The 14576-nt window shown below is 47.1% G+C and overlaps 1 protein-coding gene across 3 annotated transcripts in view; it reads right to left on the bottom strand.

Annotated features, from left to right (window-relative positions):
• Positions 1-289: 289 nt before the first annotated feature.
• Positions 290-14576, bottom strand: part of gatad2ab (GATA zinc finger domain containing 2Ab) — a 35880-nt gene continuing 21593 nt past the window's right edge. The window contains exons 2-11 of one of the 3 annotated variants that reach the window (XM_036521915.1): positions 10843-11116; positions 7105-7234; positions 6523-6654; positions 6337-6417; positions 5993-6121; positions 5380-5559; positions 4864-5140; positions 4131-4567; positions 3824-4034; positions 290-2864 (exon numbers count right to left, since the gene is read on the bottom strand). In XM_036521915.1, coding sequence (XP_036377808.1) covers positions 2731-2864; positions 3824-4034; positions 4131-4567; positions 4864-5140; positions 5380-5559; positions 5993-6121; positions 6337-6417; positions 6523-6654; positions 7105-7234; positions 10843-11108 — 1977 coding nt within the window. In that variant the 5' untranslated portion in view covers positions 11109-11116 and the 3' untranslated portion in view covers positions 290-2730. Of the gene's footprint in view, positions 2865-3823; positions 4035-4130; positions 4568-4863; positions 5141-5379; positions 5581-5992; positions 6122-6336; positions 6418-6522; positions 6655-7104; positions 7235-10842; positions 11117-14576 lie in introns of all 3 variants that reach the window. The other 2 variants (XM_036521917.1, XM_036521914.1) reach the window with 2 other exon arrangements.

Consider the following 14576-nt stretch of genomic DNA (forward strand, 5'->3'; position numbering starts at 1 on the left):
TCACTTAATCGTTTGGAAAATTACGAACGCACGTTTCTGCAGAATCAGGACACCCTCGAAACGGTCCACAACCGGGGATGTGGTGCGGTGCCTCTTTAAACTTTACTGACAGTATAACAGGAAACCACGAAATTCTTTATAACCGCCTAACAAGAAAATCAGAAAAGGAATGACATTGTTTAAAATGACCACTCAGAAAGTATATTCAAATCCTTGTTTTAATAGTAATAGATGACAATCTAAGAGACTTCATTTAGACGGATTCACACAAAATGGTAAAGGGGTTAAAATTAGTTTTATTACTTGATAGAGCAGAAAAAAAAACCCAAAACAAATTGGAACATTACTTGTACAATTCATTAGAAGGGGCGCGACGCAGTAAACAGCGCTAGCACCCCAGGGAAACGGAATGGTGTTAGTTGTCAGACAGCAGCAGGCAGCAGTCAGGACAGCGAAGCGGCCGCCGCAGCAGCAGCCTGGAACGGAGGCCTATGATCTCCTCGACTCTCTACTAGTGGCTGCGTGAGCGGGGCTTAAATTACGGTGGTGACAAATCTTAAACGTCATCTCTGTGGTCTGAAGTAGTGGCAGCAACGGAAAATATGGGTGTCAACTGAATGATTAAAACAAGAAGTTATCTGTCATTTTCCATGCAACCTAAGAAAATGCATCCATCTACAACAGTAGAGAACAGAAGCATGACGGGAGAAGAGAGTGATCAGACATGTAAAAGTCAGCGTCTGCAGGACTGCACTGACCAGGGCCCCAAGGATCAGTCGTACACATTGGTCAACCCGGAGGGCTGGGACACAAAGCACACCATCATCCAACTCCATGTCAGGGAAAAAGGATATTTTTTCTCCCTTCTCAAAAGCAGGGTAAATAGGGGTTGTTTTTTAAAGATCACATTAACTCAGATCATGAAAACAAAAAAAAGAATGAAGTTGCATAAGACATGAAATTGCAACCTTAAAATTAAGCACTTTGTTTACATTTTCATTTAGTAGTATTCAATAAGCTGAAAGCAGGTAAAACCAAACCTAACATATGCAAGCTCCAGTGTAAAAAACCACATGGTGAAAAATGAGCTGTTCCTCATAGGCGATGTCCTTTATTTTCTCCTCTGGGGGAACTCCCCCCCACCCCCACCCCCCCAAGTATGGTTGGTATCACTGCTCCACGCGCTCTGTGGAAATGTCACCTTGTGTGACAACTGGTCGAAACTGCAATGGTCAGCATTATTCAGGTAAAAACCCACTAGGCTATTTCAGGAACATGATACATGTCTGGGTAGACTTCCCATTGTTGTAACGCTATCCAAATTCCTTTACTTGCTAGGGTTTATAAAACTACATTCTGAATGGTGTCCAGTCTTTTGATCAATCAGTGGGAGCACAGGAACCACTAGACATGTAACAGAACAAATCTAAATTGGAACTGGAACTCCATTAAAACTTAGGCCATGATAATACATGTATATACTTTTTTTTTTTACTACAGTGACCCATTAAATGCACCCAGAGAAAAATGCCTAAATAAGAAAAAAATGCACCATATAACCTATGACTAAAAGTACTTTTTAATGTTAATTTCCCCCCTCTGTTGAGCTTAATTATACTTTTCAGGGTTTAAAAAAATATCCATTCAAGCAACATCTCTTTAGAAGGTTATACCAGTTTTGGGATTAACGTCCCTCCCTGATGTAAACCAAGTTTCTATTTTATCAACTTGTGTTTTTCTTTGCAGGTTCTTTACAAGTTCTAAACAAAAACTGGAGTTAAATCCAACACCAAACCTGCACTTGAAAAACCACCTCAATGTTGACATGACTTTTAAACCCAACCATAAAGAAAGTCTAGTTCCAAGAGCAGAGGGGAAAATATCCATCAACAAGGTGTATGACTAATGTTACAGAGAGAGAAAGAGAGAGAAAAAAGGAGAAAGGAAAAAAAAAACAAAAAAAACAAGAACATTCAGCCATACAAAATAATCTCTGAAAACACAAACCTGCTCCCCTGTTTTGCACCGCTGTTTCACCACAGGAAGCAGTATGTTTGTGCATATACATATTTTTTTTGTCTTTTTCATTTTTTTTTTTTGCAAAGCTGAAGCAATCTAGTATTCCGTCAAGACAGTCCACTAACCTCAACCACAATCCCTGCCATTTTTGTCTGCGGTCCCGCCTGACCCTTCCAGTGAGGCCAGAGACCCAGCAGTGTCTTGGGTTTGTCCGATTGAAGGATTGGTGTAGTAAGGCGCATCGTTCACGTTGTGTGACATCACTGTCCTGTCAGCTGGCAAGCCTCTCAAAGCTGTGGACACCAGTGGACTATGGGAGGAGTGACAATGCCCCGAGGACACTGTCACAGCACGAATGTATGAAGATCACTGCTGAAGAACGGGTGATGGGAAGGGCGAAAAAAGAGCTTCATGAGGTCTTTTCTTTTTATTACCCCAGTTCATTTCTGTCCATATCCCCCCCCCCCCCCCCTCAGTGAATCCCACTGTCCAGGCAAAATGTTGAAATACTCCCTCAAGGAGACAGAAGGCTTGGAAAGGAGAGAGAGAGAAAAAGGGAGAGGGAGAAAGACTGGTTGGGGAGTTATTTCTCCCCCCCCATTTATTGGTCGGTAGTTGGTTGTCCCAGGTTTGTTTCCAGGAGCTGTCGATTATTATGGTGATAATGATGATTATTACTATTATTTTCATTAATAATACGTAGTATTAGCATTATTTCCACGTGTTTGCTGTCTGGGAGATGGAGCGGGAAGGGATCATGTCCAGGAGATACTCGCGCTGACGGTCCACAGCGGAGGAGGTCTTGTGCACAGAGAGGCTGGGGTTCACATAAGCCATGGTGACTCCTGAAGGAGGAGGACACACACAGGTGTTAGTGCCTCTCCTGAGCACATACATACAAACACACAACATGACACACTTGACTGAGAGCACAATCACAGCATTACAAATACAGATGGCCAATCAGCCAGGTTGAACAGACAAATGTGAACCCATTCCCTTGCCTTTCAAACAGGCAAGTTACTGCATACTGGTATTCAATTACTGTTGAACATAAAATTGTACTTCCGTTTACAGCTGTAACAAATGTAATAGCTCGTATTGTCAGCATCTTTATAGCTCTTCATATATGGCTGCATTTTGATCAGTGGTCTCAGTACAACATTTCTCCTCACACAAGATTTGATATGTTGGGCGGGAAAAAGACTGCCAGCATTATCTACAAGTTCATAACTATGATATGAAAACAATGATTCTGAAGCCTAAATGTGAAGACTGCAGCAACAAACAACAGAACCAAGCCCACCACCAGGAAAGCAAAGCAGAATAAGAATGAAGTGCCAAGACAGGAAATCAAAGTAGCGTTTGATCATGGTATAAGATTTCACATAGTTTAGACAGCAGTGAAACAACAAACTAGGAAAGAGCAGATATGTGTTACACTGTTAATGAATGTGGCCATATTAGATTTTCATAAGCTGATGTGACTTAATCAGACCTCTCGCACTGAGCAGTTTCAGGTCAAAGCTTCTCACATCCACAAAGCATAAAAACATCACTTTAGTGAAAATGGAAAAACTTTTTTTCTTCCTTTTGCCTGAACCCTCACAAACACGTCACGCATGAAAAAAGCTGCATTATAGAGAAGGCAACAAGCTCGGCCTCCTTCTGTGGGGCCAGCCGAGCTGGGAAGAAAAGAAGAAGGATAAACATGTGGAGAGTGGAGGGAGAGAGCGACAGAGGAGACAGAGGAGACAGTGTGGCAGGTAGGGGCAGGGTCTACCGATTGGTGGACGGAATCTACCTGTAGTCACGGTGTTCTGCTTCCTCCAGGCACCGGCGGCGGGGTTACTGCTGCTGTTGACCTTTCCCCCTGCACGCATGGCATGCTTACCTGGCCTGCTGACCAGCGCCGCGGCGGTGACGGCGTTCTGGAGCTGCGAGGACGGCGAGAATGTGTGGGGGACCCCCCGCACCCCGACAGACTGGACACTCCGGGAAAGCTGGCCAGGGCTCTGGACACAGAGGGAGGGAGGGAGAAGAGCCGTCAGGTCACAGCTTTACGCTTGTCGTAGGACAGGCTCGTGCCGTTTCCTGAGAGAAGCGCGGACCTGTTTTATGGTGGAGTGGTGGCGGCCGATGGCTGCCCCCCGGCTGTGCTGCTGTTGTTGCTGCTGCTGCAGAGAGGACGCCCGGGCCTGCTTCAGCTGCTGCGACACCAGGACCTGCTGCTCGACCTTCACCACCGAGGACGAGGACGACAACGAGGAGGGGGTCTTGGACACAGGAGAGGCCGTCTGCTGCTGGAGGATTCTCTGCTCGATCTCCTGCTCCTGCTGCAGGGCCTTGACGAAGGCCGCCTTCAGCCGGTTGGTGTGCTCCGCCTTCAGGGACTTCTTCTGGTTAGAGGTCATGCATTGCTCGCACATGATGGTGCCGCTCTTCTCCTGCCTCCAGCGGGAGGTGAAGTCAGTCTTGCACTGGGCACAGGTGTACGGGTCCTTAGGGACAGGGGCCACACCCGCCACAGCCGTTACTTGTTGCTTCCCTGTAAAAATGGACAGAGCAGGAAACACATCATCCACAGCCTGGTTAATTGCTGCTGCCAACCACAAAAAAAAAAAAAAATTCAAATATTTCAGTATGACTGTGTATCTGCTCATGCAAACAAGTATAGTCATACAGTATGGCTATATGACTGTACTTGTTTGCATGAACAGATGGAACCATCCAGTTTGTGTGCTCTCATGCATCTCTAACTCTGTAAAGCAAGCCAGCTACCTGTCCTGTGTGTCTACACTGCTGATATGGCAGCACGCTGTCTGCGTGTGAATTCCTACCCACCCTTGCCTAGCGTGTCCAGCAGGTTCTGCACCACCTCCTCCAGCCCGACCAGGTAGATGAACTCATTGTTGGCGGCCGAGGGCAGGAAGTTGAGCTCGGGCGCCGGGGGCTTGGGCGGCGGGATCTCCAGCAGGGTCTTCTCCAGCTGTTTGCGCAGGGCCAGCTTAGCGGCAGCCTGGCGGCTGGCAGGAGAGTCGTTGGCGTTGACCGTGGACACACTGCTGGCCAGACCAGCCTGCGATGTCACGGAGGAGCCCTTCAGGTTGGTCGGAGAGGCCTGGGATCAGCAGCACACGCACACATGAACACACAACTTAAGCACAGGAAGTCCTAAGGGCTCCTCATCAAGTGGTTCACCAGTAAAAGGTAACAGCATCAAAGTCCCTTCTAATGCGGTCCTACTTTCACTTAATCAACCCAAAAGTACAGAGCGCACGTACAAAGCCATAGTGAATGGGGCACAAATGTTACCTAGCACTACAGAATGCGTGAGAGAGTACTGGGCGGCGCCCTGACCTGCGGGATGTTGACCAGCACGCTGGTGTTGGGCACGTTGGCCACGCGGATCAGGCCCTGCTGGATGATCCTCTGGCCCTGCACCTGCACGTTGGGCACGGTGGCGCGGGGGGCCAGCAGCAGCGGGGGCGGCCCCGAGCCCGAGTGCTGCTGCTGCTGCTGCCGCAGGCTGTGGATTTGCTGAGGAGACACAGAGATAGGCTGAGGAGACCGAACACACACCAGGCCGGGAGGAGGGAGGCGCCCCACCGAGCACAGGCAGGAAGGACCGCACAGTGGCAGAGAGAGAGAGACAGAGAGAGAGAACAAGGATAGATTAATCTCTGTATTCATTGTATTTTTGTGTCTTGTGTGAAAAATAAATACCCCAAATTAGGAACACACAGTTTAATGATTTTGTTCAAATACAAGTTAATGTAGAAGACAAAGAAGAAGAGAAAACACAGGAATATTTGAAAGCATATGGCCCATGAAATGGCAGTGCTTGCATCAAAAAACAAATATTTATGAGCATGTCTTCACATAAATCTTGTGTCTTGTATCTTGTATCTCTCCCTGGCAAAGAGTGAGTGATGTGAGCAGATATGAAAGGAGTCTGCGTGGCTATGCTCACCTGTGCTCCTCTCACCAATGGCGGCATAACAATCTGTGCGTTCTGTGAGCCCAGCTTAGAAGGCACCTGCTGCCCGCCCCGCACCAGAGGAGGGGGGATGACGGTGCCTGAACTCCGACCTGACGACACCTGTCCAGCACAGTTCAACATTAACACAACCACACGGAGCACTCCTAAAGAACACGGACTCAAACAGGACCGTCATTTCAGATACACTCAGTGAAAAATTAAGGTCCTGTTTGCCTCTGAAGCTTCAACACTAAAGCCAAAATGCTGAACTGTGTTAAATTCTTCATGCAGACATGCTGTTCGGTCGTACTGACGCTGTGCTGGGGTGCACGAACCTGCAGGGGCCCTTTGCTGGTCGAGATGCTGCCTCTGACCAGAGGAGGCGGGGTGGCCACAGAACTAGACGATCCAGCGGGCTGTGTGACAGAGAGAGAGCAAGGGAGGGGGGTGAGTGAGAGGGAAAGCAGGGGCATCCCCGCAGAGCTGCACACCCCCACGCCCACAGCAGGCCTTGGCTCTACCTTCTGGACCGAGGTCTCCTTCTGGATCTGGCTCTGTCTCAGCTTCTTCAGCAGCACCAGCTTGGCCTCCTCCAGGCGCAGCTCCTCCTTTAGCTGCTTGATGATGCGCTCCCTCTCATCCGGGCTGCTCTTCTGCTCACAAAGGACACCGCCATGAAGCCAGCCGCCGCAATGACACTCACAGCCAGCAAGCACAGTCACTCATACAGGGAACGAGTGCGTAGACACTCATATAACATGTGCACTATCATCCTTTTACACAACCATCGCAGTAATATCCTCTTACACATCCAGCTAGTGTATTGATATCCTCTTACACATCCAGCTAGTGCACTGACATCCTCTTACACATCCAGCTAGTACACTTATATCCTCAAACATCCAGCACACAGATATCCAGTTATAAAACCAGCCAGTACACCGATATCCTCTTACACAGCCATTGCACTGGCACTCATACAGCATATAATATACTGGTGAAAGTGAAAGGGACAAACAGGGATCCAGGGTCAGCAATCAACTGAGAGGCAGAGCTGCTTCCCCCAGCACAGGGCAGTGCAGTGATGCGAGGGTCTGCTTTACCATGAGCATCTCTGTGTCCGTCTCCTTGGAGCAGTGGCTCAGCCCGTTCATGCGTGGACTGGAGGGCTCATTGTCCGACAGCACAATGACATCATCTGGCGAGGGTACGTGCCTCTCTTTCTTCAAGTCACTGAAAGAGGGGGGGGAAAATGGTGTAAACTGAGTCCGGGTTTTTATTAAGTGTTTTAAAGAAAGTGTGAGGTAAAACTTTACGGAAGATCTAACAATGTTTGACAAGTTCGGGCACCCAAAGATCTCCTCAAAACTAAGCGAAGGATAGACAGGAAAAGCAAAAATGCTAAAGCTACAAACAGGCGAATATACTCCAGAGATCATCCTACTCGTCTTGGCCACAATGTGACACCCTGGCCACAATGAGGTCACTTCCTTGGAATGTGTTTGTTTTCTTTGTTCCAGAGAATATGCTCCTGCAAAGCGCAAGACTTGCAAATACAACAGCACACATGGCCCACCAGAGGGCAGTGTTTGTCCATTTTCTTTGTCTTCCATGTTTAAATGGTCAGCAAAGTAGCAACAGGGTAGTGGAAGTTGACCTTCGATCAATAAGTCCTATCTGGTGCAAAGGAAGGAGGCACTGTTCATTTGCAATGCCTTATATGAACAAAGGGCTGCTTCATTAGACACTCACTGTCACCACAGAAAGTGTTCTTAGGTCTTATCAGGGGATACGGACCCATGTAACAATGATAACGTATGAAAAAAAGGCCTGCACTCATTATCAAGCATTCTATTGCACTGCTGCATGGGCCATTTGCTCAGTCCAGAAACATCTGATCTCAGGGCCCTGAGAGCATGGAGGCTGAAGGCCAAGGAGGACAAGGAAGACAACAAGAATAGGTTTTATTGTGCTGCTGCTGAGACCCAAAGGCTTGGAGAGACAATCTGCTCCGAAAAACAAACTCCCACCTTGCTCCTTCCCAATGTGTGTGTGTGTGTGTGTGTGTGTGTGTGTGTGTGTTGGGGGGTTGACTGCCAGGACAGCAATTCCTTGCCCAGCATTGTGCACTGGCCCCTCCCAGCTGCAGATACAGAGTCCGAGATCTATTGGGGGGGGGGGGGGGGGGGGGGATGGGAATGGCCAGCAGCCAGCTCATTGTACACACTCCCTGCCTCTGGCCTAAGCAGTGGGCAGGACACACACATGCATCAACAAGGACATCCTCCCTGCTACACCAGAGCCACGCCATCACACAGCCCTGTGGATGAGGAGGAGAAGTACAGTAGAGAACAGTCAGAGTATGGGTCCACACGGGGAAGAACCAGTGCCAAAACTATGGATTAGCATACACAGCTACTGGGAGAACAGCCTGAAAACAGTAATGGCTGGTTTGTTTACATCAAAACTATTTGCCAACCAGAGGCAACGAGGCTCTGTGACACTATTAAAACTATCACAAAAAGTATATAAATAAACCTGTGAACATGGTCCAGCTTTCAGAACATTTCAAGATGGTATTTCCTCACACACACCTTTGTTGACAGAAACCACAGAATCCAATTTGATAGACAAGTCAGCAGTGCAGGCACGTGGCTTAAGAATGAGTGTGCATATTTCTCTGGGAGCAGTGTACTTGAGGGGACATGCCATATCAGAAGTCTATTCTCCAAAACAGCTCAAGAGCTTTAAACAAAACAGCATAGCTTTTCTAGTCCCAGCCAATAAAATTACTGAGCTGTGATGTAAGAAACAGCATCAGCCTTCTTCAGCACTTCAGAAGAGTTGGCTGGACGATCAGGATTCCCTCTTTGCTATAAAACACTTAGACTAAAGTTCAATATAAACTACCTTAATCAGAGCCAAATAAAAGTCTGGGGTGGAGCACAGGGGAAAGGTAATGAGGTGTCATTTAGGGCAAAACTGGGGGGTTTAAACTTTGATAGCCACCTTCAAAAAAAGGAGGGGGCAGGTGGTGGGGGGGGGGCAACTTTCTTTTGGACGGAATCGTCAGAGAATACTGAAATCACTTCCTGTGTATTAATCACTCTACCAAGGAGGTCACATGACCCAGGCATTTCCCTCCATGGTCATGTGACACACACGCACGCACGCACACACACACACACACACACCCCCCCCTCCCCTTCTTTAACTGTTCCTTCCAATGTGGAAACCATGGCAACGGCCGGCTGGAACCGGTTTGTGACACATAGCCTTCATTTTGTGAAGTGAGGCAGAGTTCAGGTACTGAAGAAAATGGAGCTGCTGCTGCCTCAAACTTTCAAAAGGGGGCAAGCCACACGAGCAGGCGAGGCTCAACTTCCTGCGCACAGTCAAGAGCCCACTCAGGCTGCACGAGTTTCACACACCAACGGGACAGACCTGCACTGCATCCGCACCGCACAAAGAGTAAAACTTGTGCTCCAAAGTGGCCTATACACCCCCCCCCCACCACCACCACCACCCCTGTCCAATACAGCACATCTCCACCCCCAAAGCGCATCTGAACTCATTATCCTCAGCCATACAAATGCAAAGAGCACTCTGTCGTCCAAACTGCTAAATGCAACACATTCCTTTCGAACTTTCACCACTTACAAGTATTAGCATAACCCAACTTATGCTACAAATGACTTCCTGTTTAAACAAGTCAAACCCATTCAAGCATGTCCATTTTTCATTGAACTGAAAAATGAAGCACACAATCTGAACTGGCATTACTGAAGACATAAAATCTTTTTAAACAGTTCACAGTATCACACTCATATTAAACTAATACTACTCTGGAAACATATTTTGACATCTGCTGCAGACAATAATAACAGATTTAACCATTTAACCTTTGAAACATCTGAATAGATCCAATGTTATCTGCATGTGTAAGGGGGGAGTGTTTCATATTGAATATTTGTCAGCCAAAGATGATGCTCTTTCCACAATGCTATATTTACATGAAAACATTTACAGAACTCTGCACAGCATCGCTGGTTACAATAATTAGTTCAATGCTGTAAATATAAATCATATGGAGCAAGACAGCATCTTCACAGTTACAAATAAACCTCTGGCTCCCTGCTGAGCATAACTCGAAGCCCAAATATGCCTCTGGACCTCCAGGTTCTACCACAGCCTGTTTTCCAGGAAAGCCATTAAACACAGAGCCAGCACAGTGCAAGGAGTGCAGTCTGAGGGAAAAGGGCCGCCACTCAGAGACACTGTTACATTTTCACTCATCTGAATGATTACTATAATGGGGATAATGGTGTGGATCAAACTTCCCATAACATGCATTTTAAATCAGCCCACTAGAACAAAGCTACACCTTTCATACAGACAGATCAGTACAAATGTCATGAACTGTATAACTAACAAAAACACTAGTTTAAAAAATACAACATTTAAATTTTGTATTTATTGAGGAAGTAATCAGAAAGTAGAAGGGAAAGCAATGAAAAGCAAAACAACAACCACCCTTAATCAGTTTAAAAAAAAAAGGAGAACGCCTGTTTGTCAGGTCCACACAATCTTCTACACATGCGCACACACACACACATACACACACACACACGCGCGCGCGCGCACGCACACACACGCGCGCGCGCACACACACGCGCGCACACACGCACACACACAGAGTGCATTCCAGTAAATAACATAAATGCACAGACATTTTTTGTAGCAACAAACACACACCCTAATGAGCTAGCTCCTCAAAGAGAACTCACGGAAGTGAATCCGTGAAGCCCACACAGCTGGTCTACGTGGAGGCGTGCACTCACCTTTTGGACGTGCTCATGTCAACCGGCTCGTCGGTCTGAAGCTCCACTTTGATGGTGGCCTTGACCTCGCCGGCCTTCAGTATGCTGGACACCTTGGCCACCGGCTCCGTCTTCACCTTGACCCCGTCGGCGGCTCCGCCGGGCTCGCCCTTCGCCAGCTCGCCCCTCTCCAGCTTCACCTTCTTGCTGTCCACATCCCCGGGCAGGCTGTCGCGCTCCAGCGCCCTCTTCTGGCTGCGGGTCTGGCGCACCGCCTCCTCCGACATCTCAGCACCTGCAGCAGACACACAGCTTCAGAACCTCACCCCTTGCAGCGCCCGAGCCCAGCGGGCAGTTTACCATCACCCTCACGACAGGAGGCTGGACAGGACACTCGGAGATGGCTTAAGCCATTCATTTTGAGCCAGTGGAGGTCACAACTGGGTATCTAACTTGGTGAAGAAACTAAATCAATTTTAAAAAAATCTACGCAAGTTTGCACCTCAGCACCAGCACATATCAAACAATGCAAGTCAGCTCCATGACTGAAAGCTGGTGCTTGCTGATTGCTAGTCTGACTGATAGGGGGCACTGCATGCATGTGCTGTAGTCTGTGAGGATGCACATTTACATCGAATGTGAATGAAATAGGGTCAAACAATGCTCATTTTATAGCAGGTTCAATGTATCTAAGGTCCATAGACTTGAAGGCATTTAGGTTCGACATTAATGAACTCCCACAGGGAAAATTTTGGCATTAAAATCATCCAAACACCTGGCACCTACCCATTTTATCCCCGTTTCAGCAAGTCACTTTCTCCCTTTTATCTATTACCTAATTAAAAAACATTTTTCTTTGCGTTTAATCTCTGTCGATTTAATTGCCCTCTTAACGGCGAAGGTTTTGCTTTACTGTTTTATAAATTGTGTTGCATGTTTAAGGAAAACAAGTCCCCTAAAGCTATTTTGTTTCTTGGAGCCGGTTCATTTAAAAGTTCTTATACTTTGAAAACCTAACATCACTGCTGTGAGAAATAACAGGGTCTACTCGTGGTTGCACAGTACCTTTCTGTTCCAACTTTTGCAAAGGAATTACTTGAAAGAAGTACAAGGAACCACAGGGGCTATCTTAGGGTAATGACACTTCAAGGTTACCCAGGGACCTGGCATTTTTTAATGGACGAGAAGTACTTTCTTTTCAATTCCAGCTTTGCATTGGCTACATACAATAAAGCTACAGGAGGACCATTTATTCTGCACTGACCACAAAGTATGAACTGATATGGTGACCTTAAGAGAAAGACAGTTATGCTAACAAAAGTCCATTTGAGAGGACGGGAATTCATCAAAGTGCCACAGGTGTGAAGGTTCCAAAATTACATCCTAAAAAAAAAAAAAAAAAAGCACAACTAAGGTCAATCAGAAATTCCAAGCACACGCAGCCATTCCCAGGTGGGGGAATTCAGGCCGACCTCAGAAACACCACAGGTGATGAGCGGAGCAGGTGTGCACCGCCTCTGCTGATCCAGCTGCAGCAGGGAGACCTGTAGGAGTGGAGGGCCGCCGTGCTGGCCAAACCGCCTGGGGGCTCCCGCTGGAGCACAGTTGCATTACCTTCGTGCCAGCGCCCCAGATGTTGACCCTAATCCCCCACTGTGATGACAGCAGGGATCATGGCAGCGTGTTCTGAAATCGGGTGCATCAGTATCAACCCCTAACACGTGGGCCCCCCCCTCCCCTCACAGTAATTTCACAGTGCAAACTTTGGTGCACCACATCAGACAGCCGCAGGGCAGACAGGGAGCCTGGGATTTCTATCCCCTGTCACAGTGCACAGGGTTGTTAAAGCTTCCATGCTGCTGGGTATTCATATCTCCTTTCAAGCCAACACTGGAATTAAATACACACACACACACACACACAACATCAAGGCTCCTTGTCAGCTCAGTGATGCATTACAGGAAGCACCCCGCTCTTAAAAACAACATTAACCCCTATCGTGATACAACTTTTTTTTTTTTAGGTTCTCTTTACGGGTGCTTTCCTCTTCACGTTTCTGGGCAGCTTACAGCTCGGGGCCTCAGCATGCCCTCACAGTATACCTGTAATGCACACATCTCTCATCTGATAAAGAAAGCTGACTCAAGGTCTTTCTCATCCCCTGTGACATCACCAGGGCTCCACATGACCCTTCCCAGGATTCCACGGGAGACACAAAGCACTTTCCTGAGAACTGGTCTGAACCGGCTGGCGGGTGAGAGAGAGAGAGCGAGGCTGAAGCAGGTTTTAACCCCCGGAGAGACGGACCGGCAGCGCGAGTGGCCACAAACGGCCGTCCCTGCAAGGGAGTCGCCACTGGCATTCCAAAACACAAGTCTGCCGGAGGGAGGGAGAGGGAGACAGACAGCGCTACTGATGCAGTTGACGCTACTTTTAAAGGGACAGACCGTGGCCAGGAGAACTCCCAGGGCCCGCTGCTTTCATGCATACCAACAAATTCAGCAACACTGCCATGTCCCATAAACCAGGATCAACTGTTCAACCAAAGCATAAAAAGTTGAATAAAAATTCAGAAAAGTGCATGCAAGTACCAAAAACACCAAACCCTTACTGATATTTACAAATATTAAATACACAGTTCTCCCACCTTAATACCCTGTTGTGTCTTACTGGTGGAAGTTTACAACACAACTGGAATTTTGATTTCTGTGCAAAACAAAGGAGAGATTAAAGGACGAGTCAGCACTGGCACGCGTTACACATTGCAGTCTAGCCTTCGTAACATTGAGGTGGTTTGTATTGTCTTAGATGTTACTGACTGACCCTGAGAAAGACATCATGTACCCACTGTACAATGTAAACTTTACACAAGCCTCTGCGGCTGGGGTTGACCTTATCCTTACAGATCCACATTAAAGATTAACCTCCTTCAGTGTCAGAAGACAGCGGAACAAAGCAAGTCAGCCTCTCTTCAATTAACGTTTTGACGACCTGTCAATCAGCTTAAGGGTGCATCAAGGTTCACATCTCCAACCAAATCAGAACCACAAGCAGATCAAAGCAAAATAGAGCAGGAAGGAAAATGACAACCTACCACCAGCAACTGCTTTTTTACCCTTCCAAGCTAAAAAGAATGAAACATTTCGATGGTGAGTATTTCCTTTACTAATCATAAGCAACTGCTCTCCTTACAGATACCTGACAGACCTGTGCAATTTCCATTTTACGGTTCAACTTTTACAGTTCAAAGACACACAAGTGTGGAAGGCATAAAGCAGTCAAAAATGCCCTGCGTGTCTAAACACATGAAAACGTCTAAATGTCGAAACAAATGAAACTGTTTCTCAACACTCAGTGAAATACTCGGCCTCACAATTAATCACAATTTTCAACACCAATTCTGTTGAAAGTGAACAGTAATATTGCGGAACAGGAAAACATTTGGTGGCCATTTAATTATAGCAATAAATACTAAATACTACCCCAATTGCCATGTCAGGTTAGATGAAACAACTTTAATGATCTGAAGTGCATCGTTCTGTCTGGTGCTCAGCTCTTGAATTGCCCCTATGTCAGCAGTTTCACCACTTCACAAGAGTCCACTGAGTACACAAGTGGATACTGCTGACATTCAGAGAGTACCTCTTTAGACAAGGCTACGGGTGACTATCAGAAGCAAAACCACCTAATCATTATGCTGGGTTTAAGCGCCCTCGTCTCCCTCCGAGAGCAGGGTGAGACAACCTGATCGATGG

This window comes from Megalops cyprinoides, chromosome 2 (assembly GCF_013368585.1).
Source record: "Megalops cyprinoides isolate fMegCyp1 chromosome 2, fMegCyp1.pri, whole genome shotgun sequence".
NCBI classification, from domain to species: Eukaryota; Metazoa; Chordata; class Actinopteri; order Elopiformes; family Megalopidae; genus Megalops; species Megalops cyprinoides.